The 27,983-nt window shown below is 57.6% G+C and overlaps 11 protein-coding genes across 11 annotated transcripts; 6 read left to right on the top strand and 5 right to left on the bottom strand.

Moving 5' to 3' along the window:
- Positions 1-6: 6 nt before the first annotated feature.
- Positions 7-889, bottom strand: BKCO1_4300062 (40s ribosomal protein s6; the record flags this gene model as incomplete). The annotated part of the gene is made up of 3 exons (XM_020276020.1): positions 7-102; positions 156-323; positions 434-889. 3 exons carry the CDS (start codon positions 887-889, stop codon positions 7-9), a joined length of 720 nt encoding a protein of 239 aa, XP_020128147.1.
- Positions 890-1,224: 335 nt separating this feature from the next.
- Positions 1,225-2,408, top strand: BKCO1_4300061 (ribose-phosphate pyrophosphokinase; the record flags this gene model as incomplete). Its single annotated transcript, XM_020276019.1, has 4 exons — positions 1,225-1,295; positions 1,369-1,460; positions 1,552-2,279; positions 2,334-2,408. The coding sequence occupies 4 exons, from the start codon at positions 1,225-1,227 to the stop codon at positions 2,406-2,408; spliced, it is 966 nt and encodes a 321-aa protein (XP_020128183.1).
- An 821-nt stretch (positions 2,409-3,229) lies between these two features.
- On the bottom strand, positions 3,230-4,996 carry BKCO1_4300060 (mfs sugar transporter; the record flags this gene model as incomplete). The annotated part of the gene is made up of 5 exons (XM_020276018.1): positions 3,230-3,445; positions 3,510-3,655; positions 3,719-4,725; positions 4,786-4,907; positions 4,970-4,996. 5 exons carry the CDS (start codon positions 4,994-4,996, stop codon positions 3,230-3,232), a joined length of 1,518 nt encoding a protein of 505 aa, XP_020128146.1.
- Positions 4,997-5,775: 779 nt separating this feature from the next.
- Positions 5,776-8,009, top strand: BKCO1_4300059 (glycoside hydrolase family 51 protein; the record flags this gene model as incomplete). Its single annotated transcript, XM_020276016.1, has 5 exons — positions 5,776-5,882; positions 6,020-6,214; positions 6,662-6,789; positions 6,854-6,942; positions 7,008-8,009. 5 exons carry the CDS (start codon positions 5,776-5,778, stop codon positions 8,007-8,009), a joined length of 1,521 nt encoding a protein of 506 aa, XP_020128199.1.
- A 997-nt stretch (positions 8,010-9,006) lies between these two features.
- On the top strand, positions 9,007-10,153 carry BKCO1_4300058 (short-chain dehydrogenase reductase family protein; the record flags this gene model as incomplete). The annotated part of the gene is made up of 2 exons (XM_020276015.1): positions 9,007-9,935; positions 9,991-10,153. The coding sequence occupies 2 exons, from the start codon at positions 9,007-9,009 to the stop codon at positions 10,151-10,153; spliced, it is 1,092 nt and encodes a 363-aa protein (XP_020128200.1).
- A 588-nt stretch (positions 10,154-10,741) lies between these two features.
- On the bottom strand, positions 10,742-12,475 carry BKCO1_4300057 (uncharacterized protein; the record flags this gene model as incomplete). Its single annotated transcript, XM_020276014.1, has 1 exon — positions 10,742-12,475. One exon carries the CDS (start codon positions 12,473-12,475, stop codon positions 10,742-10,744), a length of 1,734 nt encoding a protein of 577 aa, XP_020128203.1.
- A 977-nt stretch (positions 12,476-13,452) lies between these two features.
- BKCO1_4300056 (atp-binding subfamily d member 2) lies at positions 13,453-15,838 on the top strand (the record flags this gene model as incomplete). The annotated part of the gene is made up of 4 exons (XM_020276013.1): positions 13,453-14,067; positions 14,120-14,756; positions 14,813-15,710; positions 15,763-15,838. The coding sequence occupies 4 exons, from the start codon at positions 13,453-13,455 to the stop codon at positions 15,836-15,838; spliced, it is 2,226 nt and encodes a 741-aa protein (XP_020128204.1).
- A 658-nt stretch (positions 15,839-16,496) lies between these two features.
- BKCO1_4300055 (90s preribosome component rrp12) lies at positions 16,497-24,789 on the top strand (the record flags this gene model as incomplete). The annotated part of the gene is made up of 5 exons (XM_020276012.1): positions 16,497-16,940; positions 16,994-18,831; positions 18,882-20,388; positions 20,734-20,955; positions 21,010-24,789. The coding sequence occupies 5 exons, from the start codon at positions 16,497-16,499 to the stop codon at positions 24,787-24,789; spliced, it is 7,791 nt and encodes a 2,596-aa protein (XP_020128201.1).
- Positions 24,790-25,322: 533 nt separating this feature from the next.
- On the bottom strand, positions 25,323-26,021 carry BKCO1_4300054 (cytochrome c oxidase polypeptide vib; the record flags this gene model as incomplete). The annotated part of the gene is made up of 5 exons (XM_020276011.1): positions 25,323-25,357; positions 25,418-25,481; positions 25,544-25,625; positions 25,691-25,721; positions 25,973-26,021. 5 exons carry the CDS (start codon positions 26,019-26,021, stop codon positions 25,323-25,325), a joined length of 261 nt encoding a protein of 86 aa, XP_020128202.1.
- A 344-nt stretch (positions 26,022-26,365) lies between these two features.
- Positions 26,366-26,996, top strand: BKCO1_4300053 (uncharacterized protein; the record flags this gene model as incomplete). Its single annotated transcript, XM_020276010.1, has 5 exons — positions 26,366-26,497; positions 26,555-26,570; positions 26,690-26,752; positions 26,827-26,839; positions 26,903-26,996. 5 exons carry the CDS (start codon positions 26,366-26,368, stop codon positions 26,994-26,996), a joined length of 318 nt encoding a protein of 105 aa, XP_020128207.1.
- A 381-nt stretch (positions 26,997-27,377) lies between these two features.
- Positions 27,378-27,897, bottom strand: BKCO1_4300052 (peptidyl prolyl cis-trans isomerase cyclophilin; the record flags this gene model as incomplete). The annotated part of the gene is made up of 2 exons (XM_020276009.1): positions 27,378-27,515; positions 27,577-27,897. 2 exons carry the CDS (start codon positions 27,895-27,897, stop codon positions 27,378-27,380), a joined length of 459 nt encoding a protein of 152 aa, XP_020128208.1.
- Between the last annotated feature and the right edge of the window lie 86 nt (positions 27,898-27,983).

Raw genomic sequence — 27,983 nt, 5'->3', positions numbered from 1 at the left:
CAGCGCTTACTTGCGCATGGAAGAAGCCCTCCTCTTCTTGGCCTGGTCGTGGGCAGCCTTGCCCTCGGCAACACGCTGGTGGAGGAGCTTGGCGTACTCGGCCTATGTTCTTGTTAGTTCGCATCCAATTGGTCCCAGAGCATTGTGTAACGTACAGCAGAGTCGCGCTGGCGCTCGGCGTTGCGGCGCTTGAGGGCGAGCCTGTGGCGCTTGTGCTGGAGGCGCTGAGGAGTGACCAGACGCTGGATGGAAGGAGCCTTGGTGTAGGGCTTCTTGCCCTCGCCCTTGGGCTGAACCTCGCGGCGAATGACGAACTTGCGGACCTATTTTCACGGATTGTACATCAGACTTGGCTCTTTCAACTCAGACTCGGACATCATCTCAAAATGATTGAGATGACCCGGCGAAGCACAATGAGGGGGAGGAGACCCACATCGTCTTCCTTGCTGAGACCAAACATGCGGCGGATCTTGGTGGCGCGCTTGGGGCCGAGGCGCTTGGGGTGGACGGTGTCGGTCAGGCCAGGGATGTCGGCCTCGCCCTGCTTGACAATGGAGAGAGCAAGGACAGAGAGATCCATGGCGACGATGCAGCCGCGAACAGACTTCCTCTTGCGCTCGCCAGTGCGGCGGGGGCGGTAGCAGGAGTGGCCGTCGGCGAGCAGGAGACGGACACGGGTCGGGTGCATAACACCCTGCTTCATCGGGAAACCCTGCTTGTCGTTGCCGCCGGTGATACGGAAGACGTAGCCCTTGAACTCGTCGCCAACGCTGTCGCCGGGAACCTCCTGACCCATGCGGCGGTCCATGAAAACGCGGAGCTTGCGCTCATCGTCGACCTCGATCAGCTTCTGCGAGCCGTTGGCCGGGTAGGAAATGTTGAGCTTCATCTTGACGGCTCGGCGGTCAAGATCGAGAGGACTTGGTGTCGGGGGGCTGGTGTGGTCGTCGCGGTCGTCGCGGAAAGTGTTGTTGGTAGACCTCAATTCTTTTCGAGTGGGCTTCGCTAGCGGGCCCGGCGGAACATGTCGCCGCGGCGCATGGGGCGCCCGGTGTCGAGCGCCTGCTCACCGCCCACCGGCCCCGGAAGGCGGTCAGGCACGGCAGGTACGCGCGCGAATGGATTTTATCGCATTCTGCAAGGCGGGCGCTGCTCTCGAAGCCTCCACCATGCGCAACGCCAGCAATTTCCGCGCACCCGCCGCCGCTGCTGTCGTCCCCCGTCATGGCCACCAACTCGATCAAGCTGCTCACGGGCAACAGCCACCCCACGCTCGCTAAGCTGGTGGCTGACCGGTACGCTGCTACCTGACTGGCTTTGAAGCTGCATTGCGCCGGGCGCTGCGCTCACACTGCAACCACTGCACAGGCTAGGCATCGAGCTGACCAAGATCCTCGTGCTGCAATACTCCAACCAGGAGACTTCCGTCACCATTGGCGAGTCGGTTCGCGACGAAGATGGTACTGCTGCCTCTCTCGCCCTGCCCTACGCCCTGCCCGCGCAGCCCACTCACGCCCAAGCACGCCCAACTGACATGATGCACTCGCGCAGTCTTCATCCTGCAGTCGACCGCTCCTGGCGACATCAATGATGGCTTGATGGAGCTACTGATCATGATCAACGCCTGCAAGACCGCCTCGGCCCGCCGCATCACTGCAGTCATCCCCAACTTCCCCTACGCTCGTCAGGATAAGAAGGACAAGTCGCGTGCTCCCATCACCGCTAAGTTGATGGCCAACATGCTGCAGACGGCCGGCTGCAACCACGTCATTACCATGGATCTGCACGCCAGCCAGATACAGGGCTTCTTCAACGTTCCCGTCGACAACCTCTATGCTGAGCCCAGCACGTTGCGCTGGATCCGCGAGCATCTCCCTGTAAAGGAGTGCGTCATCGTCAGCCCTGATGCCGGTGGTGCGAAGAGAGCAACCTCTATTGCCGATGGCCTCGACCTCGGCTTTGCGCTGATTCACAAGGAGCGCGCACGGCCGAACGAGGTCTCGAAGATGGTGCTGGTCGGAGACGTCAGCGATAAGATCGCCATCATTGTCGACGATATGGCCGACACCTGCGGCACGCTTGCAAAGGCTGCTGACGTTGTCATCCAGCACGGCGCCAAGTCGGCCATTGCTATCGTCACCCACGGTATCCTGAGCGGCAACGCCATCAACGCGCTGAACAATAGCAAGTTGGAGAAGGTTGTCGTGACCAACACAGTGCCGCACGACGACAAGAAGCTGCTTTGCCCGCGCATCGAGACCATCGACATCAGCCCCACCGTGAGTGCTCTTGGTGGATAATCATCGAATGACGCAGACTAACACATTTCGCAGCTGGCTGAGGCTTGCCGTCGTACCCACAATGGCGAGAGCGTGTCGTTCTTGTTCAAGCACGCCCCTGTCGACTAAATTTGCTTCACTCATACCACCTAAATTTTCTCTTTCCTTCCATTTCTTTGGCGTATGGCGCGGTGACGTGAAAGCGGATAAATGACATGCATGGGCCCAGAGGAAAAATAACGATACGGTATCCCTAGGACAAGTAACTCACAAAGCTCACGAGAAAGGGGAAAAAAATACATCATCCAGACGGGTCAATCAAAGAAAGAAACCTAAAGAAAGTTCAGCCAATCTCCATATTTTCAACCAGAGCAATATTCCATCTTACCATTGGTGATTAGGATAACAGCCTGAAGAGCCCCGCCCTTTCCCCCGGTCTTACATACATGCGTGCATGCATGCTGCCGGATAAGTATGGCAACACCCCCCCGCATGCAAAAGGCTATTGCTCCTTCGGGTTGGTATGAAGGGGCATGTTTCAAAAATGTTTGCTTGGCCAGACGTCGGAACGGCATGCATGTGGACGGAATCGGCAATCGCACGCGTCTGCATGCTGTCCACGCGTTGCTCTACACGTTGCCTCTGAATTTTCTTTTCCCCTAATTTTCTTTTCTTTTCTTGAATATCATTGGGTGAACCACAAGGGGGATTATAATGTCTTGAGGCAAGGGGACGGCTGACAGATCACAGAGCACAGAATTTCCAAGCAGTAGCCTGCATACCAGCGTCGACCAAAACAGCAGCCAAGCGACTTTTACTTCTCTCGTTGGATCGTATTAATTCGTTGCTTGAAGAAAGCGAGAATAAAATTAAGGTATCATCACTCCATATGTCTCCTCGAACGAGCCGCCCAAACTCATCAGTATTCCTCGATCGTGACGGGCTACTTCTTAGTGTCCGACCACCTCTTGCTGTCGCACGATGCTGCCTTTGCGCTCCACCTCCTCGGCTCTGCGCTCGAGATCGTTCGTCTGGACAACAGACATATCCATTGTAGGGACGAAGAGCGGCGCGTTCGTGAACAGGTAGTTCATCTCCTCGAGCGGACGCTTCTTGGTCTCGGGCAGGATGGCCCAGAAGTAGACAGCGTTGGTGAAGTTGCAGACCTAGCGAAAGAGATTGGGTCAGCTTTCGAGTCAAACTGAAGATGGTGTATCTTGCTCGACTCACGATGAACAGGATGTAGAATTTCCAGCCGATGGCCTTGAGGGCGATGGGCGTGACCTGGCCGATCATGGTGTTGAAGGCGAACGAAGTCATAGTGGCGATGGCGACGCCCTTGCTGCGAGTGCGAGTGTCGAAGATCTCGGCGGGAACTAGGAAGGAAGTATGTCAGTCACTGTTCCGGCGCAGCGGGCCGGCGGGTTGGGAGCACTCACTGATCCAAGAGAGAGGACCGCACGTGCAAGAGAAGCAGAAATTGTACAGCCAAGTCATGGCGATGAAGCCCCAACCGGCAGAGAGATTGCCGCTGGAACCAGGGGGGAAGACGGCAAGCAGGGCTGTGGCGACGATGAAGGTCACCATGTTGCCCAAGTTGCCGAAGATGAGCGGCCAGCGGCGGCCGGTCTTGTCAATGAAGAGGATGGTCAAGAATTGAGCAACGAGAGCGATGATAGAGTTGATGGCCTGGTACTTGAGCGTGTCGTCTCCGGCAATGCCGATTTGACCGTAGATGTCGACGGAGTAGTACTGGATGGCGCTAACACCAGTCATCTGGACGGATGCCTGCAAAGAGATAGCGATGAAGAGGCGGCGGAAGCAGGACTTGTCGGTGAACAGTTCGAAGTACGACTTGGCCTCGTGCTCATGCTCGATGGTAATGGCCTCCTGGATCTGCTCAAACTCGGCGCGCACCCATGCGTCGTTCTCGTCGCCATGAGCGTGCAATTGTGCCAGGGTCTTCAAAGCCAGCTCGGGCTTTCCATGGTCCATCAACCAGCGAGGAGACTCGGGGAATAGCAGGATAAGGAGGGCCAGCAGAGCGGCCGGAACGACCTGGATACCGAGGGAGACGCGCCACTGGCGGTTGTCGTCTTCGGCATAGCCAATGTATGTTCCCCAGGAGATCCAAGAAGCAGCGAGAGCGCCAATTCCAAGCATAAACTGCTGGAGAGCGGTCACTCGACCACGGATGCTGGGATGGGCCAGTTCGGCTTGGTATAAAGGGACGACCATGACGAGGAAACCGACGCCGACTCCGGCAAGACAACGGCCAGCGTACAGGTAATCAATTGTCTGAGCACCGGTTTGCAGACCGCCACCCAAGCAGAAAACCAGAGAGCCAGTAAGGATGGTCAGTTTACGTCCGATCAGGTCGTTGGTGACACCGGCGAACATGGCGCCAAAAAAGGCGCCACCGGTGAAGATGGAGACGACGGCTCCGCTAGAGAGGGCTTCTCGTTATTTTCCGGATGCTGAGGAGGGTCTGCAAAGCAGGACTTACTGCTCGTTATCATTGTCACCAAACATCTTCGTGAAGGACTGGCTGGCAATGACCTCTGCAATAACACCCAAGTCGTAGCCGTAAAGCACGGAGCCGAGCGAGGCGAAGACGCAGACCAGGAACTGGGCGAATTTAGCGTCAACGGCGCGCGGATTGTGGGGAAGCTGGCGGCGGAAAAGCATACCTGGTACCATTTCGGAGGGAGAGCCATGATGACTGGCTGGTGTTGCAAAGGTCGGACTCAGAAAGAGCTCAGCAAGGCTGCAGTGCGCACGACCAAACAGCTGTACCGTTTGGGCGCGGAAGACATCTTATAGTGAGTAAGCGGAGACAGTGGTGCACTCCGCATTTTGGACGCGGCATCCCTGCAACCCCCGGCTGTGCACGGCGCGAATCCTACGCGGAGCCGTGCGCTCGAGTGTCTGGGGTAGCCCACGCGGGGCTTGGCGTGGAAGGGGCATAGCGTGACTGGCGTCGTGTGGGCAGGCAAGTGCCGGGAGAGCAGTGAGGTGAGAGCGCAGGGCTGGCGGGTAGCCGAGGCGGGCAGGACGGCCGGCGAGTGGACAGCGGTGGAGGGCGGCGGGCGGCGGCGGACGGCGAGTGGACGGCGAGAGGGCGGCGTGTGGGCAACACGCGGGCGGCGGGCGAGCAGCGCGTCGTGGGCGGGGGCAGATGCGCCGAAGAGGCTGCCATGGCCGCTCTCGAAGCGAGCCGCGACCCCAAAGTGGCGCGCCTGCCCTTTTCTCCACCAATCCCGCCCGCGCCTGCGCCTGTCCAGCGCAACAACCGCCGGCATGCTCTGCACGCACCCGGTGGGCTGCGGTGGGATGATTGCGCCGTCCGCCTGCTGCTTCTCACGCGAAATGACCCACCTGCTTGGTTCACGACAGCCGTGGCGTGCTCGTCTTTAGACGGCCGCAGGCGCTCATCGCAGCCGGCACAGAACAAGTCAATCAACACTTCTCCAGAGCTGCCGTCCCGCAACCCGCCATGGCATCCTTCACCAAGATCCCCGAGGCCGAGACGCCCAGCATTGCCATCAACCCGAAGCACCGGATCTCCAAGATCAACGACAACGTTTATGGCGGCTTTACCGAGTAAGTCGAGCCTCCAAGCAGCGCTCCCCAATCCGTCTCGGTCTCTGCCTCAGCCCACCAGGCAGATGATCACCACCGGCCTAGCCCCCATCACCGCCCTTTGCCCACCGCTGACTCTCCCGATCCGCCTGCGGTAGGCACATGGGCCGCTGCATCTACGGCGGCATTTACGACCCCGGCAACCCACTGTCCGACGAGCACGGCTTCCGCAAGGACGTCATCGAAGCCTTCAAGGAGCTAAACTGCCCCGTGGTCCGCTACCCCGGCGGCAATTTTGTTGCAACCTACCATTGGTTGGACGGCGTTGGGCCCAAGGACCAGCGTCCCCCCAGGTAAGCTGGGTTTTTTCTCATTCGTTCCCGGTTTCCAAAATCTCCGGTGATTGTGTCGTGCCACCGCCCCGGTTGCAGCCCGCTCGTTACTTGCATGCGGCTCTGTAGCGTGTGGTGGGTGCCTGCTTGGGAAGTGATGCGTGCCGGAGCCACCGACCCGACCCGTCGTCACCTCTGCGCCCCCCTCGCGTCTCCACGTGATATCACCAGACGAGCCCAATCTGGGAAACCTACTATAGCAACTGCATATGTGGAGTTGAGTTACATGTCCGAGGGTCTCGGCCATGAGCATTGTTGTGTCTGCATACGAGCAGAGTGACACTCCGTCACTTCCCGCGCCGTCGCACCGGACACCCGGGTCGCGACCTTTGACCTCTGCACTGCACTGCACTCCCTTCGCCTCCCCCCCTCCCCCCCCGAGCCAATTGACTAAGCCTTCCTTTGTAGACCCGAACTGGCATGGCTTGGCCTCGAGACCAACGAGTTCGGTACGGATGAGTTCCTGAAATGGTGCGAGGTTGTCGGCACCGAGCCCTACTTTGCCTTGAACTTCGGGACTGGCACGCTTGACGAAGGTCAGTAGACAGCCGCAAGAGTCCCCCATCATGAAAGGGAAATATCAGAGCTGACCGTACCCAGCCCTCGCCTGGGTCGAGTACTGCAACTCCACGCAAAACACCTACTACGCCAACCTCCGCCGTAAGAATGGCCGCGAGAAGCCTTACAACGTGCGTCTGCCCCGCTCACACTCGCCGATACGCCGGCATCCACTGACCACTCTCGCCTGCAACAGGTGAAATACTGGGCGCTGGGCAACGAGATGTGGGGACCGTGGCAAGTAGGACAAATGACCAAGGAAGACTATGCGCACAAAGCCTACCAATGGGCCAAGGCCCTCAAGCTGCTCGACCCGTCTCTCGAGCTCATCCTCTGCGGCCAGGATGGCATCAGCACGTGGGACTCGTACGTCGTCAAGGAGTGCGTCCGCTGGGAGCCGCATGCGTTGGGCGGCTCGCAGACGGCGTCGCTCATCGCCATGCACAGTATCCATATCTACACGGCGTCCAAGGAGCACCTGCCCAATGCGACGGCGCCTCGCAGCGCGGAGCGTGCCATCGAGATCACGGCGGGGCTGATCGACCTGGCGCGTGTGGAGAACAAGGTGCCTCCGACAGTGCCGCGGCCGACCATCTGCTTCGACGAGTGGAACGTGTGGGACCCGATCCGCGCCCCCGGCGAGAAGGGCGCCGAGGAGAAGTACACGCTATCGGACGCGCTGGCGGTGGCGGTGTGGCTGAACGTCTTCGTGCGGCAGAGCAAGCACGTCGGCATGGCCAACATTGCGCAGAGCGTCAACGTCATCAGCCCGCTCATGACGACCAAGGACGGTCTGGTCAAACAAACAACATGGTGGCCGCTGCTGCTGTTCAGCAAGTACATGCGCGGCCACACCGTCGCCGTCAACGTCGCTTGCGGCGAGTACGATGGCCCGACCATGCCCGAGTGGATTCGCGGCACCGTGGAGACGCCCTGGCTCGATGTGTCGGCGGCCATCACGGATGACGGCTGGGTCGGCTTGGCCGTTGTCAACGTGCACGAGCAGAAGAGCTTTGAGACCAGCTTGGAAGGCGTCACCAAGGGCTCGGTTAAGGTGTATACAGTCACTGGCTCTTCGTGGGAGGTGGTCAACACGCAAGACAAGGAGGAGGTCGGCATTAAGGAGACCGAGTGGGATGGCAAGGGCAAGTTCACGTTCCCCAAGTTGAGCTTCACGTTGTTGAGGTGGAAGGCTTGAAGGGATGTTTTATTTGTCTTTTGAGTGTATAGATTGCTCGAAATAGAACTACTTGTGCTGCCGAATAGAAATTCTATCAAGTTTCAGCACCCTTCCTAGGAACCACAATTCTACCCTCTGATCTTCGAACGGGGTGGAAATTGAACTTGCGGGTATTCAATCAGGTACGAGAGACCGACTAGTTTCTTCTCTCCAGATGCAGAAGTAGCTTCCCTTCACCCTTGACACACTTCTTGGGTCTGTGGTCGAGATCAATAGGTGTCCAGGCAACAAGTTAATAGGCGTTCCTCCAAAAAAGGGCAACGCGTCACCTTAAAGCTGCTTGACCTCGTCCATACGATCGGGTCGTTTTACAAGCGCAGCTCCCGCAAAGAAGCCAGAAGCTATATCATGAGTTCTCCTTCCGCCCGGCAGGACACAGCAATGCGGATCTCTTGAGCACCTAGAGCTTTTAGAAGTCCGTCAGAGAGCGGATTTTACTGCACAGTGCAAGCGTCTCACTGATCCAGAAGAAATTTGCTGAGTAATCTAATCAGTCGACCATGCTCAAAGTGAGGTGATGCTTATTCAAACAACTCTCAAAAAATTAAATACGCCATGAGAAGAAGTGTGATCGTCGCTCAGTGTTTCCAGTTCCAACCCATGTGCATACCTCTGGAAGCCAGCAGAGTTTGCCACGCTCGGCCTATAAGTTGGTCAAGACAACAGGGAAATGGTTTCTTTCCAGACACCCAGACTGGATATTCGGTTCAAGTATATGGTGGCTGCCATTTCGGCGGCGATGCCGCACAACGGTCGGCAACGAATTCGCCCCCACAGCGCTGACCTGGGATCATGGCAGCATTCCAACGTGACAGCTGTCGCCCCCCCGCCATTTCCCAACAACTCCTCGATCCCCAGTCCGAACCCCATCCATCAACGTTTGGCCCTCCCGAAGCGGCCAAGTTTCATCGTTGCAAAAAAAAAAAAAAACCCCCCCCGGCCCGGTCGTCTCTCCATGGCCGGCCTCCTCCGCCTCCTCCGCGACAAGTGGTCGCCGCCGCGCGACCCGACGACCTCGCTCGCCGGCCGCACCATCCTCATCACCGGCGCCAACACCGGTCTCGGACTCGAAGCCGCCGTCAAGTGCGCCCAGCTCGGCTGCGCGCGCCTCGTGCTCGGCGTGCGCGACGCGTCCGCCGCCAAGGCCGCACAGCTGGGCCAGACCGTCCAGCAGCGCGCGCAGCGGAAGCGCAAGATCGCCACGCGCGAGGCGACGGGCGACTGCGTCATCGACGTGTGGCAGGTCGACTTGCTGGACTTCGAGAGCGTCAGGCGCTTCGCCGAGAGGGTGGGCGCGGCTGACGAGGTGCGGCGCCTGGACGCGGCGGTGCTGAATGCGGGCGTGAGCGTGAGGGAGTTGAGGAGGAGCAGGCACGGGTGGGAGGAGACGCTGCAGGTCAACGTGCTGGGGACGGCCTTGCTGGGCGTGTTGTTGCTGCCGGTGCTGAGGCAGAAGGGCGCGGAGACGGTGCGCGATGGGAGGCCGCCCGTGCTGGAGATTGTCGGATCGAGCTTGTATCGGCACGCGAAGTTGGGCGCCACGGGGGAGAAGCTGCTGGAGGAACTCAACAGGCAGGAGGCCTTCAATGGGCGGAAGCAGTATGCTGTTTCAAAGGCGCTTGTGATGTATGCCATGCGAAGCCTTGCGGCAATGGATGCATACACGGCTGGAGGAAAGGATGTGGTTGTCATGTCCGCATCGCCAGGATTCTGCAAGAGTGATCTTCGGAGGCATTACACCGGACTCGCGGCCAGAGTCTTCGGATCGCTCTTCTATGCCGTCTTCGCTAGAGACGCGGAAGAAGGTGCAAGAAGCTTGGTCAGCGCCGTCTGTCTAGGCGAAGAAGCGCATGGTGGTTTCTGGCACAGCGACAAACTGCTTGAGTGAGTACATCTGTGCATACATACATGACCTGTCCAATTGCTGACCGAGGACCAGATTGGACCCGATGCTCCTAGGAGAAGAGGGCGAGAAGATGCGCCAACAAGTCTGGCACGAGATCATCGACGCTGTTAGGCGAGACGTGCCAGAGGCACTCGAACTGACGCAGAATGGACCACGCGAAGCGCCAGCTATTGATGCCCAAGGAAACAATGCCTAAGCTGCCAAGCGGCCTATCGCGCTTTCTCTCGAACCTAGCGAATACTCTCCCACTTTGGCCAGCGTCTGAGAAGTATGTCAAGCCTTAAAGCCTGAACTAGCTTCACCGTCGACACATTTCCTCTCCTCCCCCTTTCTTTCCATGTATTTGTACCCCCATTTTCTCATCTATATTAGCTGGCTACAGCGTCTCCTTATGAATGATGAACGATGACCCGAATAAAGAGAATGCTTATTTTCCTTCCTAGACCCCCCTTGGGGAATCTTCGTACTCGAAAAGGAGCCATCTCGGCAATTCGCACTCACTATCGCTAAAGTCAGTATGAAACGTCAGCAAACCACTTAAACCTTGGATTTGACAAGTCTCAGCATATAATGATCTGTGGCGACCCATTTGTGTTACTCCGATTTACCACCGGGTCATTCCCTCGCCCCATTGTTCTGTTTCCATCCCGGTCCTTGTTCTTTCCCTTTTCTTTCCCTTTTCTTTTCCCCCTTCTTTCCTCTGTTGATCTCCTATGAGATCATGCTCAGAGGACCCTGTGGTTTGCCCCCCGTTCCGGTCAATTCCGTAGTCATCTTCGTATGCTCAACAAGGGTACTCATAATCAACTCCGAGACCCTTCAGCATATCCTTCAACCTAGTCTGCTGCTCATTCCAGCTGAGATCTCCCGAAGGACGAGGCGATGCCCGAACCATGTGTACGACCTTCCGGAGGTTGGGCAAACTGCCACCTCCCTCCTTGTACGATAGAAATATGTCAAAGAGATCACCCAAGTCAGCACCAACACCCGGCCACTTTGAGAAATCTTGGTCCCCTTGGAAGAGAACCCAGCGGACCGGGCCATTTGCGATGCGGAATTCCTCTAAGGTATCGGGAAGCAGCGTATCCAGAGGCGTCCAACGGAACGGCTGTCTGGGCCCTGTCTCATCATGGCCCGGGATCGGTGCGGATCGGGGGTAGCCAAATAGCAGCATCGGCTCTATCTCCAATGTTTTGAGCTTCTTGAGACCCTTCAATGACCCAAGTCTGTTGATCTCCCAAGTTGTGCAAGTGCAAGTGCCACGGGGATTGGGTGGGCACTCAATCACCCTGCAAACTGATCCGTACCTCCTTATCTCAAAACCTTCTTCACCTTCTCCTTCGCTCTCGTTCTCGTTATCGTCTTCCTCGTCATCGTCGTCATCGTCGTCATCGTCGTCTTCCCCTTCGCTACTTCCATCGCTGTCGCTATCATCCCAGCCATGCTGCTCCTCTGCTTGTTCTGGAAGGACTTGATTATCGTAGTCTAATCTGTTGGGCGACGTTTTGTAGGATTTACACGCAAAGTCCACCGAGATCTTCAGGTGCTCGAGTGTGCTACTGCAGTGTAGGCCCTCCTTTCGGTATTTGCGCAAGTCGCCTCCAAGCCCAGTACCCAGGATGGCCTTTCGAAGTCTTCGCATATCAATAAGACACCACTTGAGAACGAAGCGCTGCCTGTTCGGGTCCAAGGCAAATAGGAGGTCGATCTCGAGTGAAACTAGACGCGGCATGTGGCCGAGCAAGGCACGAATGGCCAGCATCCTCAGCTCGCATTTCCAAAGTGCGAGGGCGGTAAGGTGCGCGAATGGTGGGTAATGGGTTCTGCATAATGAACGGCGCACAGGTCTGAGACTACTGATCCAGTCTCCACTGGCGGTGAGACGAAGTGTTTTGAGGTTCGGGATATGAGAGAGACCTGCGATGACGACGGCGCTGGGCGGAGGACGAGGAATGCTAGGGGCGCGACTTATAAGTAGTTCAACGGTTTCGAGCTTCTCGAAGGCGTCCAGGTCAGTCTGCCAGAAGTCCAGCATGACGAAGAAGTTCCCATCGAGACGCAAGGAGCGGATGTTCCGGCAGGCGTGCAGGAGAAGTGCCAGGTATGCCCAAATGTGGCCGCCGCGAAGGTTGGCTCTTTGATCCGAGGTCTTTACGCACCATCGTTTCATCATTTCTTCTGAGCCTGCAGCGCTAATCATGTTCTGAATCTCGGGTGGAGCGAGCCGAGGAAGATAGCGAGTGAATACGTCAGGTATGGTTATGCTGATGGTTTTTGTGGAGTTTCGCAAGACAGGATCGCCGACAAAGACGGACGAAGCCAACTTCACAATGACTCCGAGGTCCTTGCGATGGCCAGGCCCAGATATTTGCAGTCGGATGTTCTCGTAAAGCTCACCACTGGCAACGTGGTTGAGTAGCTTGCAAGTGGCAGCAACGGCAGCCACGTCTTGCGAGCGCGGGAGGGTGCTTACAACCCTTAGCAGCAGCTCGTTCGGGAGGTCCAGTAAGTCCGGCATCGCGGGATTTTGTGAAGTGATGTTTGCGCTGGAGGCAAAGCCTGGATGGCAACAGCGTCGGAGCGATACGGAGTGCGCCGGTGGTGCAGGCCTGGCAAAGAGGACTATCCGGAGCGGCGAGCTCGACGAGCTGACAGGGTTGTAGGTGTGTGGAAGAAGCGGGTTGGAAGAAGGCGGGTGGGTGGTGAAGTTTGTGGCCCGGGGCGCCCAGCAACCGCAAACCATAGCGCTGGACGCGCTTCACCCGGGCGCAAACGCAGCAGCGCTGCACGTGACAGGCAAGCAGCCGACGCGGGCTGGGAAGATCGACGAGCAGCCTTCGCGGCTGGTGAAGCCCCACAGACGGACTGGTTTGGCGACATCGTTCCTGCCCAGGCCCACATTCGCCTCGTCCTCGTCCTCGTCCTCCTTCTCCAATCCACTCTTGCAACCCGCAGAGCTGAGAGACTTCGCCTCATGCCAATCCATCACTCACCTCCTTGGGCATGTCCGCTTGACCAACATGATCCCGTCAAGCCTTTTCAAGTCATAACAGCAGCTGGTCGGACCTTGATCGCCTTGAGCACCCCGCGAGAATGCAATCAAAGGCAACGCCGTACCGATTCTTCACCGCCACCACCAACTCTCATGCAGCTCTTCGTAATGGACGGCCAATGACCCCTTCATCAAGAGGAGGGCTATGCGATGTGCGCAGGTTTTTATGGAGGTCTGAATGCTGACATGAACCTTGCATAGACGGATTATTGCAGAATGGCTGGGACAAGCAGGCGATGGTCCAAGTGCATTCTCTCGGGAGGTGTGTAGCATTCGAGGGACGCGGCGGGCTTGGGTTGCCTGGGGATCCAATTCACGATGACCCGGGGCTGACGTCTCGAGAGTTGACGTCGACGGCAGGGGCGGGGCCACAGGGCGGAGCCACAGGGCGGAGCGGGTGTCACGAGTCATGCGAAGTCTGGGGAAGCCGAGGTCTCTTTCACATGCATCGCCCGTCGCAACAACATCATCACCCGTCCGAGCGTCCCTTCCGAGAGCATGCGACGCCGTCCAGCTCCAGCCCCACCCTCCCCGATGCCCCGCTGAGCAACATGGCCGCGCAGTCGAAGCTCCTCCCCTCGGACCGCTCGCTCAAGGGAATCGTCACCGAGCTCACCTCCCTCTACCTCGAGCATCGGACACGTATCTCGCGCGCCATATACCTCACCCTTTTCGTCGCCCTGATCAATCGCGTGCGCATCGCCATATCCGAACAACGCGCTGCATCTGCCCGCCATGCCGAAGCCCGCAGGAAGCCAGCCACCGGCTCGACCCAGGGCGAGGCCACCTCGCGCAAGAAGGTCGAGCTCAACCGCGAGTTCTTCCGGAACCTTTTCCGACTCTTGAAGATTGTCATGCCGGGGTGGCGGAGTAAGGAGCTTCGGCTGCTCATCAGCCATACCATCTTCCTAGTTCTGCGGACCCTCATCAGTCTGTATGTTGCCGAACTGGACGGCCGGCTGGTCAGTAGCCTAGTGAGAGGCAAAGGCAAAGACTTTTTGGGCGGCTTGGTGTGGTGGATGGCAGTGGCTATTCCCGCTACCTTCACAAACTCCATGGTAACCATCCTCGTGCTGCAGTCTCGGCCGTGACATGCTAAACAAGGGCCAGCTCTCCTACCACCAGTGCAAACTCTCGCTCCAGTACCGCACTCGCCTCACGAACTACATCCACAACAAATACCTCTCCCAAATGACCTTCTATACCCTCTCCGCCCTGGACGACCGCATCAAAAACGCGGACCAGTTGATCACCGTTGACGTCGCCAAGTTCTCGAACAGTCTTGCCGAGCTGTACTCCAACATCGCGAAACCAGTCCTGGACATGATCATATACAATTACTCGCTGTCACGAAGCGTCGGTGGGGAAGGATTGTTTGCCATGAGCTTGATCGTGCAGCTTTCGGCCAGCGTCATGCGAGCGCTGACGCCTCCGTTTGGCAAGTACGTTGCCGAGGAGGCACGATTGGAGGGAGAGTTCAGATCCCAGCATTCAAGATTGATAGACTACAGCGAAGAGGTGGCACTATACGCTGGGCACGAGGCAGAAAAGGACACCTTGGATAAGGGCTATTTCACACTGATTAAGCACGTGAACCGAATATTGAGAAGGAGATTTTACCATGGATTCATGGAGGACTTCGTCATCAAATACTTCTGGGGAGCATTGGGCTTGATGCTCTGCAGCGTCCCGGTCTTCTTCAAGATTCCTGGCGTAGCCGGCAACAACATGGGGGATCGCACCGAGAGTAGGTTCCGTCGTCTTTCTTTGAAGTGAGGAAAGGTGCTAACAGCGCGTGTACAGGCTTCGTGACCAATCGCCGCATGCTGCTCAGCTCGTCTGATGCATTTGGTCGACTCATGTTCTCGTACAAGGAAATCATGGAACTCGCCGGATACACCGCCCGTGTTTCTACACTCCTGGACGTCATGGACGAGATACAAGCAGGACGCTTTGAGAAGAAGTTGGTTTCATCCGCGGACACAGAAGAAAATGCAGCGGTGCTGCGAGGAAGAGGTCAGGTCTCGGAGGGCGAGGATATTGAATTCGTGCAAGTTCCAATCGTGTCACCAAACGGCGATGTCCTGGTCCGCAAGCTCAGCTTCACCGTCAAGCCTGGGGATCACATGCTCATCGTTGGTCCCAACGGTTGTGGCAAGTCCTCCCTCTTCCGCATCCTGGGCGGATTGTGGCCAGTCTACGGAGGAACTGTGCGAAAGCCTCCCTTTGAGGATATCTTCTACATCCCGCAACGGCCATATCTCTCAAGAGGGTCTTTGCGACAGCAAATCATCTATCCCGACGGAGTGCGCGAGATGCGGGATAAGGGTATCACAGACGCGGACCTTCTCCGCATTCTCTCGGTTGTGGAGATTGAGTCGATTGTTGAGCGCCCCGGTGGCTGGGATGCCGAGCAGGAATGGACTGACGTGCTCTCCGGTGGGCTTCAACAGCGAGTCGCCATGGCCAGACTGTTCTACCACGCTCCGAAGTATGCGATCTTGGATGAGTGCACGAGCAGTGTTACGCTCGAGATCGAAAAGGTCATGTACGACGAGGCCAAGCGGTTGGGGGTCACTCTGATGACAGTCAGCCATCGGCGAAGCCTGTGGAAGTACCACACGAACATCCTCCAGTTCGACGGCCAAGGCCACTACGTCTTCACCAAGCTGGACGCGGAGAAAAGGTTACAGCTTGAAGAGTGAGTATGCTCGGAACCGAACACAAAGGCTGTGATGCTGACAGAACTACAGTGAGAAGGAAGACTTGGAGCTGCAGCTTCGTGCTGTTCCAGAGATCGAGAAGCGCATCGCCGAGTTGACGGCTTGAGCACAGGATATGTTCTATTCCCATGTTGGTCTAATATTGCTCCTAGCTTCTGCAGGAAGAGCACTAGAGGCGTTTGAAGCGGGGCATGTACATGTGACCGGACTTAGGACGGATGGCGCAGGTTAGAGATACACATGACTGGGGCGGCCATTCTGGGGGAATCCGACGAGGATATGCCTCCGTGGCAGACCATGAATAATCATATTGGATCTTGCAGATATCTGCCCAATCGTAGCCCCTGGATCCGGGACTGGCCTAGCAATGCATTATTCAGAAGGGTTGAGGGGGATTGGCATGTTCGAGTGCCTTTGTTGATGGCCGGTGTCACGTGCGTCGATCAGTTAGCGCGAAGGACGGACGCGTCCAAAGCCTGGGGTAAGTTGTTTGCGATTTGACCTCATCCCACAACCGCTCCCATCAACCCCCCCCGCGCCCCCGCCGGGCAATGAGACGACCGCCGACGCAGCCTCATTAGCCCATCGACAACGCTCGCGGTTCTCGACAGCAGCCTTCGCCGCAGAGACGTGCTCTTTGTCCCCAGCGAGGAGACCGACACGCCGCCATCAAATGAACAGCTCATAGCTTGCCGCGAGAAGCGAAGACGACGCACCAACCTCGCTAGCGTTTTCGCACTTGTTCATTCGCATCGAAAGACGCAATGGCGGACGCCAATCTCAAAGTCGGTCAGCTCATTGAGCTCAATGACGGCCGCATCGGCATGATCCGCTTCATCGGCGACACCGCTTTTGCCGAGGGACTCTGGGTCGGCGTCGAGTTCGACGATGCTTCCGGCAAGAACGATGGCTCGGTGCAGGGAATGCGGTATTTCGATTCGAAACCCGGCCATGGCATGTTTTTGCGGCCCATGGGCGTGGCCCGCATCGTGGAGGAGCCAAAGCCAAAGGCCCCTGCTAGGCCTGCTGCTGCGAGACCCGGGGCTCCCGGTGCTGTAGCTAGGAGGGCTACTGGCACTGGCTCAGTAGATCACGGTAAAGGAAGGCCGACAAGCATGACGGCCGAGGCTTCAACCCCCCGGCCGAGGCTTGGAAGCAGACCGTCCAGCATCGACACGAAAAGCCCTGCGGCTGGCACAAGAATCGGAGTAGGGCTCGACAGCGCTGCGCAATGTATGATTATGCTAACTTGAAGCCGCAGTCTCCCACCAAAAGACCTGCCGCCGGCTCAATTTCTCGCCCGCGTCCAAGCATAAGCAGCGCAGCGACAGGCCCACCAAGACGTACGTCCACAACCTCGACCGGTGGCGCCAAGTCGGCTCCGGCCGTCACGCCTGCCGCTGCCAAACACACTTCCAGGCCGTCGCTTGGCGGCGCCCGGAGTGGCTTGACCAAACCCGGTGAAGCCCCTCCGGCCAGAACCGCGCCGGGCCGTCAGTCTCTCAGCGTTACCAAATCGCGGGTCACGAGCCCTCCATCGTCCAGCAGAGCCTCTGCCTCACCCTCTGCGCCAGTAGCCCAAAGAAGCGTGAGCGCGGTGCAGAAGGACGCTGAGATCAAGGAGCTTCAAACGAAACTACGAGTCTTGGAAGAGAAACGTGCTGAGGATAGGGAGAAGATTGCAACGCTGGACAGGGTGCAAGAAGAACGGAACAAATATGAGCAGATCATTCAGAAGCTGCAGGCGAAGATCCAGCCGCTCGCGCAGGAGAACAATGAGCTCAAGAAGAACTCGAAGGAGGCGGAATTGAGGCTTGAGCAGGTCGAAGCCATCCAGGCTGAACACGAGTCAATCTTGGAGATGGCCACCCTGGACCGTGAAATGGCTGAAGAGCAGACAGAGGCGTACAAGGCTGATCTGGAGGCCGTCAAGCAGCGTCTTGAGGAGCTAGAGCTGGAGAACGAGATCCTAAAGGACGAAAACCAAGAGCTTGGACAAGATATGAACCCTGAGGAAAGGACTAGCATGGGATGGCTTCAGCTGGAACGCGAGAACGAGAGGCTGCGTGAGGCTCTCTTGCGCCTGCGTGATATCACCCAGGAGTCGGAATCGGAGCTGCGCGACCAGCTCAAGAGTCTGGAGGAAGACAACCAAGAGCTTTCGGGCGTGAAGGAGCAGTGCGATGAGACCAAGACGAAGCTGTTGGAGGCAGAGGCTGACATTGAGGATCTGCGGCAACAGCTCGACGCTGCTCTTGGCGCCGAGGAGATGATCGAAGAGCTGACCGATAAGAATCTTGCTCTGAACGAGTACATTGAGCAGCTAAAGGTCTCGATCGAAGAGCTCGAGACGCTTAAGGAGCTCAACGACGAACTCGAGGTCAACCACGTGGAGAACGAGAAGCAACTCCAAGAACAGATCGACTTCAAGGACGCCATTATTGCGGATTTGGGTCGCCGTGCTATGCAGCAAGATGAGACTCTTTCGGACCAAGAATACACGATTCTCCGCTTCCGCGAGCTCGTCACGAACTTGCAGTCTGACATGGAAGACATGAGAGCTTCCAGGGAGATCAGCGAGACTCAGGCACAGGATCTCAACAATCGGTCGAGAGCGATGATGGATCTCAATAGACAACTGCAAGCTTCCGCTTCTAGCACCAAGATGAAGACCATCGACATGGAACTCCGGAAACTCGAAGCCCAGGAAGCCGCTGAACATCTTTCGATTGTCCAGCTGTTCCTTCCGGAAGCCTTCCATTCGGAGAGAGAGTCTGTTCTGGCGCTACTCCGCTTCAAGAGAATTGGTTTCAAGGCATCGCTCGTGCACAGCTTTGTCAAGGACAAGGTCTCTGGAGATGCACCCATCAACGATGAGGATATCTTCGAGGCCTGCGATGTCCTCGACAAGCTCACCTGGATCTCAGCTATGTGCGACAGATTTGTTACAGCCATCTCAACTTGCTCGTTGGATCAGTTCGCCAGATTCGAGGGCACGCTGTATGAGCTTGAGCCAGTTGAGCGCGCTCTCAACGGTCACATTGATGGCCTGAAGAGAGACGAGCTTAAGGAAAAACAGGTTGCGGAGGAGCTTCATCGGTATGTCACAGTCAAATCTTATGTCAACATTTCAGCTAACATTTGCCTAGGTCAATTGCTGTCATGGCTCACCTTGCTGAAACTCACCTTGGTGATGGCCTTGAGGGCTATGCCAACGACATTGTCATGCGCACTCTGCTCATGCAAAGCCATCTGGAGACCACCGCCGCTGCTCTCATGCTCGTAAAGGGAGAAGTCCAAACCCGAGTCCCATCGCAGGGCGAGGACGACTATGATGGCGTCGATCGCTTCATTTCTAAAACAGAGGAAATCATCGCGCAGTCTCGCAGTGCGAAGGTTATTGTTGGGAAGGCGCTTCGGACCTTGCAAGAGCTCAAGGCTCGTTCGCTTACATTGCAGAACGACACTCTCAACTCGTTTGAAGAGTGTCAAGATGCGTCTGACGACCTTGCACACTATGTCCGGAAGATGGGCGAGAACGTGTTTCAGCTTCTGCATGAAGATAGCCGCACGGAACCTTTCGCTATCAACGAGGTCCGCAGCGCCATGTTCAGGGCCTCTGAGGAAGTGTTCTCTGTTTCCGAATCTGAGATGTATGCAACCTTTGCGGCCAGGCTTCGCAAACTCAGCGAGGATCTTACCGAGCTTGTCAACATCACGTCTGACCTTGAGCTCACCGTCGAGTTCGAGAAGCACCCTGCACCCTGGGTCCTGCGGTCCAAGGAGCTTCAGGATAGCAAGATTGTGTCGGTGGACACGGAAGAAGAAATCCGCCGGCTCAAGGAAGAAGTGCACGCGCGGTCCATGCAGGTCAAACTGCAGGAGCAGAAGCAAGAGGAGTCAGCCGTCAAGATCGAGCTTCTCGAAAGCCGCACGCGCGACTCATCCAAGAAAGCACAGCGCATCACCGAACTCGAGAAGAAGCTCGAGGAAAACAAAGCCCGGGAGAAGCAGCTCGCCGAAGCACTCGAGACCCAGGTGCGCGATCTTGCCGGGCTCGAGACGGAGAAGGAGAAGTGGAAGGCGCAGGCCGAGCAGGCAAAGGCCATCGAGGCGGCCATGGGCGGCGAAGGCAAGCGCGACTCTGGAGGCGAGAAGACGGTCGCTACCAAGCGCGAGATCGATGCGCTCAAGACGGACATCCAGTACCTGGAGGCTGCGAACAGGTATCTGCGCCAGTCGAACCGCCGCGAGCACATCGGCAAGGTGGCGACCAACACGTCATGGTTGCGCAACACGCTCGTGCCGCCGAGCAAGGTGGCAGCGTCGGCGGCGGATGGCGGTGCGCAGAATGCGGATGCCATGCCCAGACGCAGGCTCGCGGCACTGCAGGAGATCACGAACCTGCCGACTGTTTCGAAGCTGGTGAACTTGAAGGACACTGGGGACGCGGAGGAGGAAGGCGGTGCCGTAGAGAATGTTGGTGAGAACGCTCGGCCAAGGAACAGTAAGCTCCGGTGGAGGCCGATGAAGAGCACGCCGCAGTGGCAGCTCAGCGAGCAGGAGCTCAGGAGGGCAGAGGCGTGGGAAGCGCTGTGGGGCGGGAAGGGTATGGGAGGATTCTACGAAGATGGAGGTATGGATACGCCGTGGAGTGTGAGCACGGGGGCTGTGGGGATTGTTCGGTGATGGGAGAGTGTGAAAAAGAGGGCTGTACGTCATGATACCCAACGAGGTCTTACGAAGCGATGAATGAGGAAATCTACACAAACGCTACGTGCTTCTTCCCGCCGTGGTGATGAGACAAAAAAGTGAGAACCAGAAGAGCAAAACTACCAAGATTATTCATCCGGTGAGCGGATATGGATCTGATACAAGCGAGGTTTGCTGTTCTTGGAAACGGCCTCCCAACATTCGTCTTGGCTTTTTTCTTTTCTTTTCTTTTTTGCTTTGACACTGGTTCAACTGATCGATTGCTATGGGCACCCTTTCTGTGGTCAGCCTTCGCCAAAGCCGCTGCTCCATAGGGCGATCAAGACCCTCCAAACTAGCGCGCACGGGCCACGACTTTTGCTTATCGATACGAAACTTTTCATCGGCACTGAATTGCCTCTGGCTGCCACCACCGCTTCCTCCGCACGCCTCGTCGCGAAGAGCAAGATGAGTCTGAACGAGAGGCTCGACAAGATCCGCTCCTCGCCGAAGCTGCAAAACCAGCAGCAGGTCAGTACTCGTACCCACTTCCGCCTGCGTTCCCCCGAATAACCCTCGCGCCAGACGGCGGTGGTTCTCTCCGCGGTCGAAGACACGCTCCGCGACCAGAAGTCCGACTTCACGCCCACCGCCTACTTCGCTGCGCTTCTGTCGCTGCTTGCCCAGTACATCTCGCCTCAGAAGGGAATTGTCAACAAGGAGGTAGCCACCGCCGTCGTCTACCTGCTCGACCTCGTTGCGCCTGATGTGCCCGCCCCGCTGCTGCGCGCGAAATTCTCGCAGATCCTGACCAACCTCGCGCCCGCCCTGACACACCCGGAGGCGGAGGCCCCGCTGCTACGCTCGTCGATCGGATGCTTAGAGGGTTTGCTGGTCGTGCAGGACGCCCAGGCCTGGGCCCTGCCGCAGACCCAGATCAGTCCGCGCCGCGCCGTCGCCGGCCTGCTTACTATCGCAACCGACCACCGCCCCAAGGTGCGCAAGCGGGCCCAGGATGCGCTGGCCAAGGTTCTCAAGAATCCGCCGCCGAGCCCGTCGCTGGATCACCCGGCGGCCGACATGTGCGCCGAGACGGCCTTGCGCTCGCTGAAGGAGATCACGGACGCAGTTGCCAAAAACAAGAAGCACCACCGCGCCCAGAAGGATGGCCAGACACATGAACCCGGTCTCATCCATGCTTTGCAGCTGATCAAGGTCATCGCATCCGCTGCCGGAGGATGGCCGAGCAAGAAGATTGACGCTCTCTGCGAGCTTCTGCTGAACATCTCAAAGTCGAGCAATGAGTTTTTGACCATGGCCGCCTTCGAGGTGTTCGAGGTCATTTTCGCCGGTATGGTCGACGAGATGTCCTCAGCGAAACTCCCGCGCCTTCTCGAAGTCATTGGAGAGCTCCAACCGTCACAGAATGATTCACAACTCCTGCCGCCGTGGATCGCCGTGCTTTCGAGGGGTTACGACGTAGCCGCCCAGGTCGAGCCAGAGGAAACGTTTCAGAAGCTGCCCGACCTCTTTTCGATGATGTCAAACTTCCTCGCGTCCGCCTCGCACAACATCCGGATCTCGGCCTCGGAAGGATTGATTTCGTTTATGGCAAACTGCATCCCGGACAGCGTTCTGCTGGACCCCTCAATCTTCGACGAGAAGGTTCTTGAAAAGTTGGCGAAAAATGCGACAGATCTACTCAGTGTCAAGTACCAGGCTGCGTGGATGGAGGTCTTCAACGTTGTTGGCGCCATGTTCGACGCTTTCCGCTGGAGAGCAGCGCCGATCATGTCAAGCGTTGTCAAGTCCGTTGGTGATTTGAGAGGCAACGAATCGTTTACGGGCAAGAAGGAGGCCGACGATGTCCTCGGAAAGGCAGTTAGGGCTATGGGTCCCGACAATGTCCTGGAGATTCTCCCCTTGAATTTGCACAAGCCAGTCGCTGGTCAGCCCGGACGTGCTTGGCTTCTTCCCATTATCAGAGACTCGGTTGCGAACACGAGGCTGGCGCACTTCCGCGCTGAGATGGTTCCCCTCAGCGAGGCAATGTTCCAGAGAGTACTGAACCACGGCAGTGGAGAGAAAACCATGGAGGTCAAGATTTTTGAAACCATCGTGAACCAAACTTGGGCAACTCTTCCGGGCTACTGCGACTTGCCCATGGACCTTCATGAGGCTTTCGATCAGAGCTTCGCTGAAATGATTGCAAACCTTTTGTACCAGCAAGTTGAACTCCGGAATGACCTTTGCCGAGCGCTGCAGAACTTGGTTGATTCGAATAAGGCTATTGCGGAGATCGAGGGCGAAGATGACCTTGTAGCTCAATCCAGGGTTTCCAAGGCTGACGCGCAGAAGAACTTGGACTATCTCTCAGGCTTCGCATCGAACATTCTTGCCGTGCTGTTCAACGTTTACAACCAGACGCTGCCGCAGTCAAGGGGCAACATTCTAAGCTGCATCAACGCCTACCTCAGCGTTACTCCTGCCGCCGAACTCATGGAAACCTTCACGCGAGTCGCTTCTATGCTTGAGCAGTCTTTGGCCGAGGCTAGCCCACAAACCCAAGCAGACAAGCAAAAAGACAAGAAGCCTGTCGACAAGATGCCTCCGGCAAGCCACACCTTGATGGACCTTGTCATTACAATCTCGATTTACCTGCCCCGGGAAAGCTTTGTGACACTTTTCCAGATTGCAACGCTTATGATCAACAAGGATGATGATCCTCAGCTGCAGAAGAAGGCTTACAAGCTCATCCCGCGCCTTGGTGAGTCGGAGTTGGGTAAGGCTGCTCTTCAGGAGCGCAACGCAGAGCTCCAAAAATTGCTTCTGGACAGCGCGCCCAAGGCCACCAGCCCCGCAAAGCGTGATCGCTTGGCTGCTCTTTCTCAAGTTGTGGAATATCTCCCTAGCGACGACCTGCACTTTATCCCCGCCATTCTTTCCGAGGTCGTCATTGGTTGTAAGGAAGTCAACGAAAAGGCGAGAACAGCAGCTTTCGACCTGTTGGTCTTCATGGGCGTACGCATGAAGCAGGGAGGTACGGTGGTGCAGTCGAAGATCCCTCTAATGGATGAGTCTGCACCATCCGTGCCTGCCTCCCTCGAGGAGTATATCACAATGATGTCTGCCGGTCTTGCCGGCTCAACGCCGCACATGATCAGCGCATCCATCACAGGACTCACTCGCATCCTGTACGAATTCCGCACGTCTCTTCCCGATGCAGTAATCACGGACCTCGTACAGACCATGGACCTCTTCCTTACCTCCGCCAACCGCGAAATGGTTCGCTCCGTTCTTGGCTTTGTCAAGGTCTCCGTCATTTCTCTCCCTAGTACCCTAATGCTCCCTCGCCTGAACACGCTCATTCCCAACCTTCTGGTTTGGAGCCACGAGCACAAGGGTCACTTCAAGGCCAAGGTCAAGCACATCTTCGAGCGCATGATCCGTCGCTTCGGCGTCGAGGTCGTCGAGAAAAACACGCCCGAGAGCGACCGCAAGCTCATCACGAACATTCGCAAGACGCACGACCGTCAAAAGCGCAAGAAGGCGGCGGCCGACGCCGGCGAAGGCGAGGAAGGCCACAAACCAGACAAGCGGCGCAGCAAGTTCGAGAGCGAGTACGACGAAGCCGTCTACGGCTCCGAGAGCGAGTCGGACGCCGGCTCGGACGTGTCGGACGACGAAACCATGGGCCGCAAGGGAGGCAAGAAGGGCGGCAAGTCGTACATCATCGAGGACGAGGACGAGCCGCTCGACCTGCTCGACCGCCGCGCGCTGGGCAACGTCTCGAGCACGAAGCCGCTCAAGGGCGGCCGCGCCGCGCAGCAGAAGAAGACCAAGGCGAAGGTCGATCTGGACGGCAAGCTGCTCCTGGGCGACTCGAGCGACGACGACGACGACGACGCCGACGACATGATGCTGGATGGCGGCGACAATCCGGGAGACGGCTCGCTCGAGGGCGGCATCAACGCGTACGTCAGCGCCATCCGCGGCCAGGACACGGGCGCGCGGAAGGGCAGGGGCGGCAAGATCAAGTTCTCGAACAAGAGGAATGGCGGCGGCGGCGGCGATGGAGACGAGATGGAGGTCGACGAGGAGGAGGTGGCAGAGAAGCTGAAGTCGAAGCAGCCGTTTAGGAAACCGCTTGGCGGTGGAAAGGCCGATGGTGGTGGCGATCGTCGTGGTGGTTTTGGTGGCCGCGGTCGTGGCGGCGGCGGCGGCGGCGGCGGCGGCGGCGGCCGTGGTGGTGGAGGGGGAGGCTTTAGGGGGACAAGGGGTGGGAGGATAGGGAAAGATAATAGGGGTGGTCGGGGTGGTCGGGGTGGCAGGGGTGGAAGAGGTGGAAGGGGTGATAGGAGATGAACGCAGCGCCGCCTATTCTTTTCGTTCGTAGGATCAAGCAACGTTAACGGTGGCGTTGTATGGAAAAAAGTGTAGTTAGGTCTTGAACTTTCGTTTATTCTGTTTGAGATTGCGGAATACCATGGTTTCATTATTCTCACCCTTGTTCCCGACTACAGGTTCTACATAGCGTGTCGAATGCGACCTCTGTGCCCGAGGCGATACTATTCAATTGTCTCAACTGTTGCCGTCCATGTTCACAGCCGAGATGAATGCTTTGTGTTGATTTCTCTTTCGGGTAGCTCTCAACACTAGTGTGATAGTACTTCATTCGTGACGTCAGACAGTGACCTCCAATCACCTCGTGCAGCCAGCTCAAGTAAAATGCGGGGATCCACGTGTGTTGGATATTCTCTGATATATTCGGACATTAGTCGTGGAAGAATTCACTGCGGCACTCTTTATGATACAAGATTCTTCGCCGCAATATCTATTGCGCTTACTACCGCGACCTTAGTACTACCAAAGATGAAATGGATTGACTGTGATTCCATCTATTGATCCAGGCGGACGGGGAAGGTGCCGGCCTCTGCGCAGAGTTGTCAGCACTGAAGACTGCTGCCATTGGTTCTGCTAGGGAGCTACTCACCACGCTGGTCGTTCCAGCGCTCGACCCAGCCACTGGGGCAGAGCGACCTGTAGGCGAGGAGGAACTGCAACCTGGCGTCAGCTTTCTTCTGGTGCCCGGGAAACAGGTGGATGGAGATGGGCGTACCTGGCGGCAGGGCGCGAACTCCTCACCCTTGGCGAGAATGCACTTGTGGTAGTCGACGTAGTTCTGCCAGCAGTGCTTGGTCCTGCGTTGCGCCGTCAGTGCTCTGCAACGTCCGTGTCGGAGAGACAGGGCCGCGGGGAGGCTCACTGGTTCTGGTTCGGGAAGCGGGCGTCGAAGCCTGTTGCGATGCGGCGTGAGCAAATGCGGATCATCGAAGCGAGCAATGGCCGGGCAGAGGGACCGTCCTCCACCCCATCGTGCCAATGCGCGGGCTGCGGAGCTGCGGGGAGCAGAGCCGGGGAGAGAAGGGGCCCGTGGGCACCGGGGGGCTTGGTGCGGGGATGACGTACCGGCTGCAAGTAGTAGCGGGCGCGAGGTCAGCGGTGGATTCTCTCTTTCAACGGATGGGCGGAACGGGGGCGCGCTCACCAGTCACGAACTTGAAGGGCTTGGTCTCGCGGTCGTCGGAGTCAGACATGGTGGCGGTGTCGAATTGGGAGCGGTGCGGGTGGTGGTGGGATAGCGGTGGTCGCGATGCAGGTTGCGGCGGGATGGGTGGTAATTCGGCGATGGTGGTTCGATGGAGGGCGCGCAAAGAGAGCTGGAGGGCCCGGCAAATGCCGCGGCGCCGTAGCTCCCACCGCCCTGCCGAACGCAGCTGCAAGCACCGGCGCCCAGGAGCCTCAGCACGAAGCCGTCTGGGTCTTGGCGCGCAGCTTGCCCGAGGAATACCTATCACAACGCCAACGCTCCCTTCCCTTCCTCGACACCCGCAACCAACCACCACTCTCCACTCTCTGCATCCAGACAACGCTGCTCGCCATGCTTGCCTCTCGCGCCATCGGCCGCCAGGCCATCCGCGCCTTCCAGCCCATCCGCTTCGCTGCGCCTATCTCCCGCCAGGCCCGCTTCATCAACATGAGGGCCACCCCGCGCATGATGCGCCCCGTTCCTGTGCGTCGCGATGCTGTATGGAGCTGATTAGAGGAGCCTGCTGACAGCCCGCCGCAGAAGGAGGAGCACAGCGGTACGCTAATCCCGCCCAATGGCACCCGGAGTGTGCGCGCACAAAACGCACACAGCCCGCTCGCCCGCCACGAGCTCCCTATCGACCCAGATGGATGTGACTGACGAGTGCCATTACAGCCCACACCATCTCCCAGCGTATCCGTACCCTCAAGAAGATCCCCCCGGAGTTGATCCCCCTCGGTGCGTTTCCGCTCCCCCGGCCATGACATCAAGATTACGTGCTCGGGCTAACACTGCGTTTTGTACCGTTGTAGGCATCGTTCTTCTGTAAGCACCCACAGTTCCCAATGTTGAGTGAAACAAATGCTAACATAGAATGCCATCTTCTAGCGTTGCCGTTGGTGCTGCCGTCTTCTCCATCTTCAGGAAGCTCTGGGTCGACAAGACTCTCCGTCTCGCCAGGCAGAGGGGCCACGAGGCATAGATTGCCAGTGAACCACACGTTCCAAAAGTGGGGGGCAGAGAAAAAAAAAAGGAGGAATTGAAGGCTGCATGGAAAGCTTCTCCTTTCTGATTTTTTTTTGGGGGGGAGGGGAAATTGAGGAAACCTTGGGGATATCTGTACAGGAAGCGACCAGCCGTGTCCGAAATCCAAATTCCTTGACATTAGATTCACATACGGAAGATGTCTCCTTTGTTACGCCTGTGACTCCATCCCAATGCCTTTCCCATCTGGAGGTGCAAATGAGATTCGATGCTCTCCAATCCCTTCCAGAAAAAGGATCCGGGTGCCTCCAGGCTGATTGGATCGGCCCCTGTACCATTTGCTCGCTAAGATCATGCAGAATGCCCTTTTTGATACCCTTCACTCGGGCTTCGGGCCAGCGACATCCAGGCCTTCCAACCCCTGCATCGGATCTGCGGCTGTCATGGATCCCACCTTTGCTTGCTCAGCAGCCATGCGGTCTTCTTCACTGACGGCGTGCTTGGCCAAGTAGCCCTCCTGCAGTGAATCAGTATTGGCTTGGGAAATGAAAGGGTATGCAAGCTTGGGGCAAACAGACCTGTTCCCAAATTGCCGTCTTGCTTCCCAGGCCCTCGTTCGCGTCCTTCTGCGGCTTCGCGGCGGCGACTTTGATTACGCGGCCGAAGAGCTCGCTCTGGTCCATGTTGTCGATGGCCTCTCGTGCGTCGGTCGCATGCTCGAACTCAACGTAGCCGAAGCCGCGGTGCGGGTCGGTCGACGAGGGCAAGTCGGGCTTAGGCAGAGATATGTCGACGATCTCGCCGAAGGGCACGAAGGCGTCGTGCAGCGTCCGGCTGTTGACCTGGTTGTCGAGGCCGCCGACGTAGACGGTCGCCTTGAGGCGCGCCGTGTCGGACATGTTGGTGGCAACGGCAGACGCGGGAGCAGAGCGCGAGGCAACGGCGGCGGTCGGGACGAGAAAAGTCGATATCACGTGCGAGGGGC

The sequence above is a fragment of the Diplodia corticola genome (genome assembly GCF_001883845.1).
Source record: "Diplodia corticola strain CBS 112549 chromosome Unknown scaffold43, whole genome shotgun sequence".
Lineage (NCBI taxonomy): Eukaryota > Fungi > Ascomycota > Dothideomycetes > Botryosphaeriales > Botryosphaeriaceae > Diplodia > Diplodia corticola.
The sequence above is the reverse complement of the archived record's forward strand: the minus strand, read 5'-3'. Positions and strand labels throughout refer to the sequence as shown.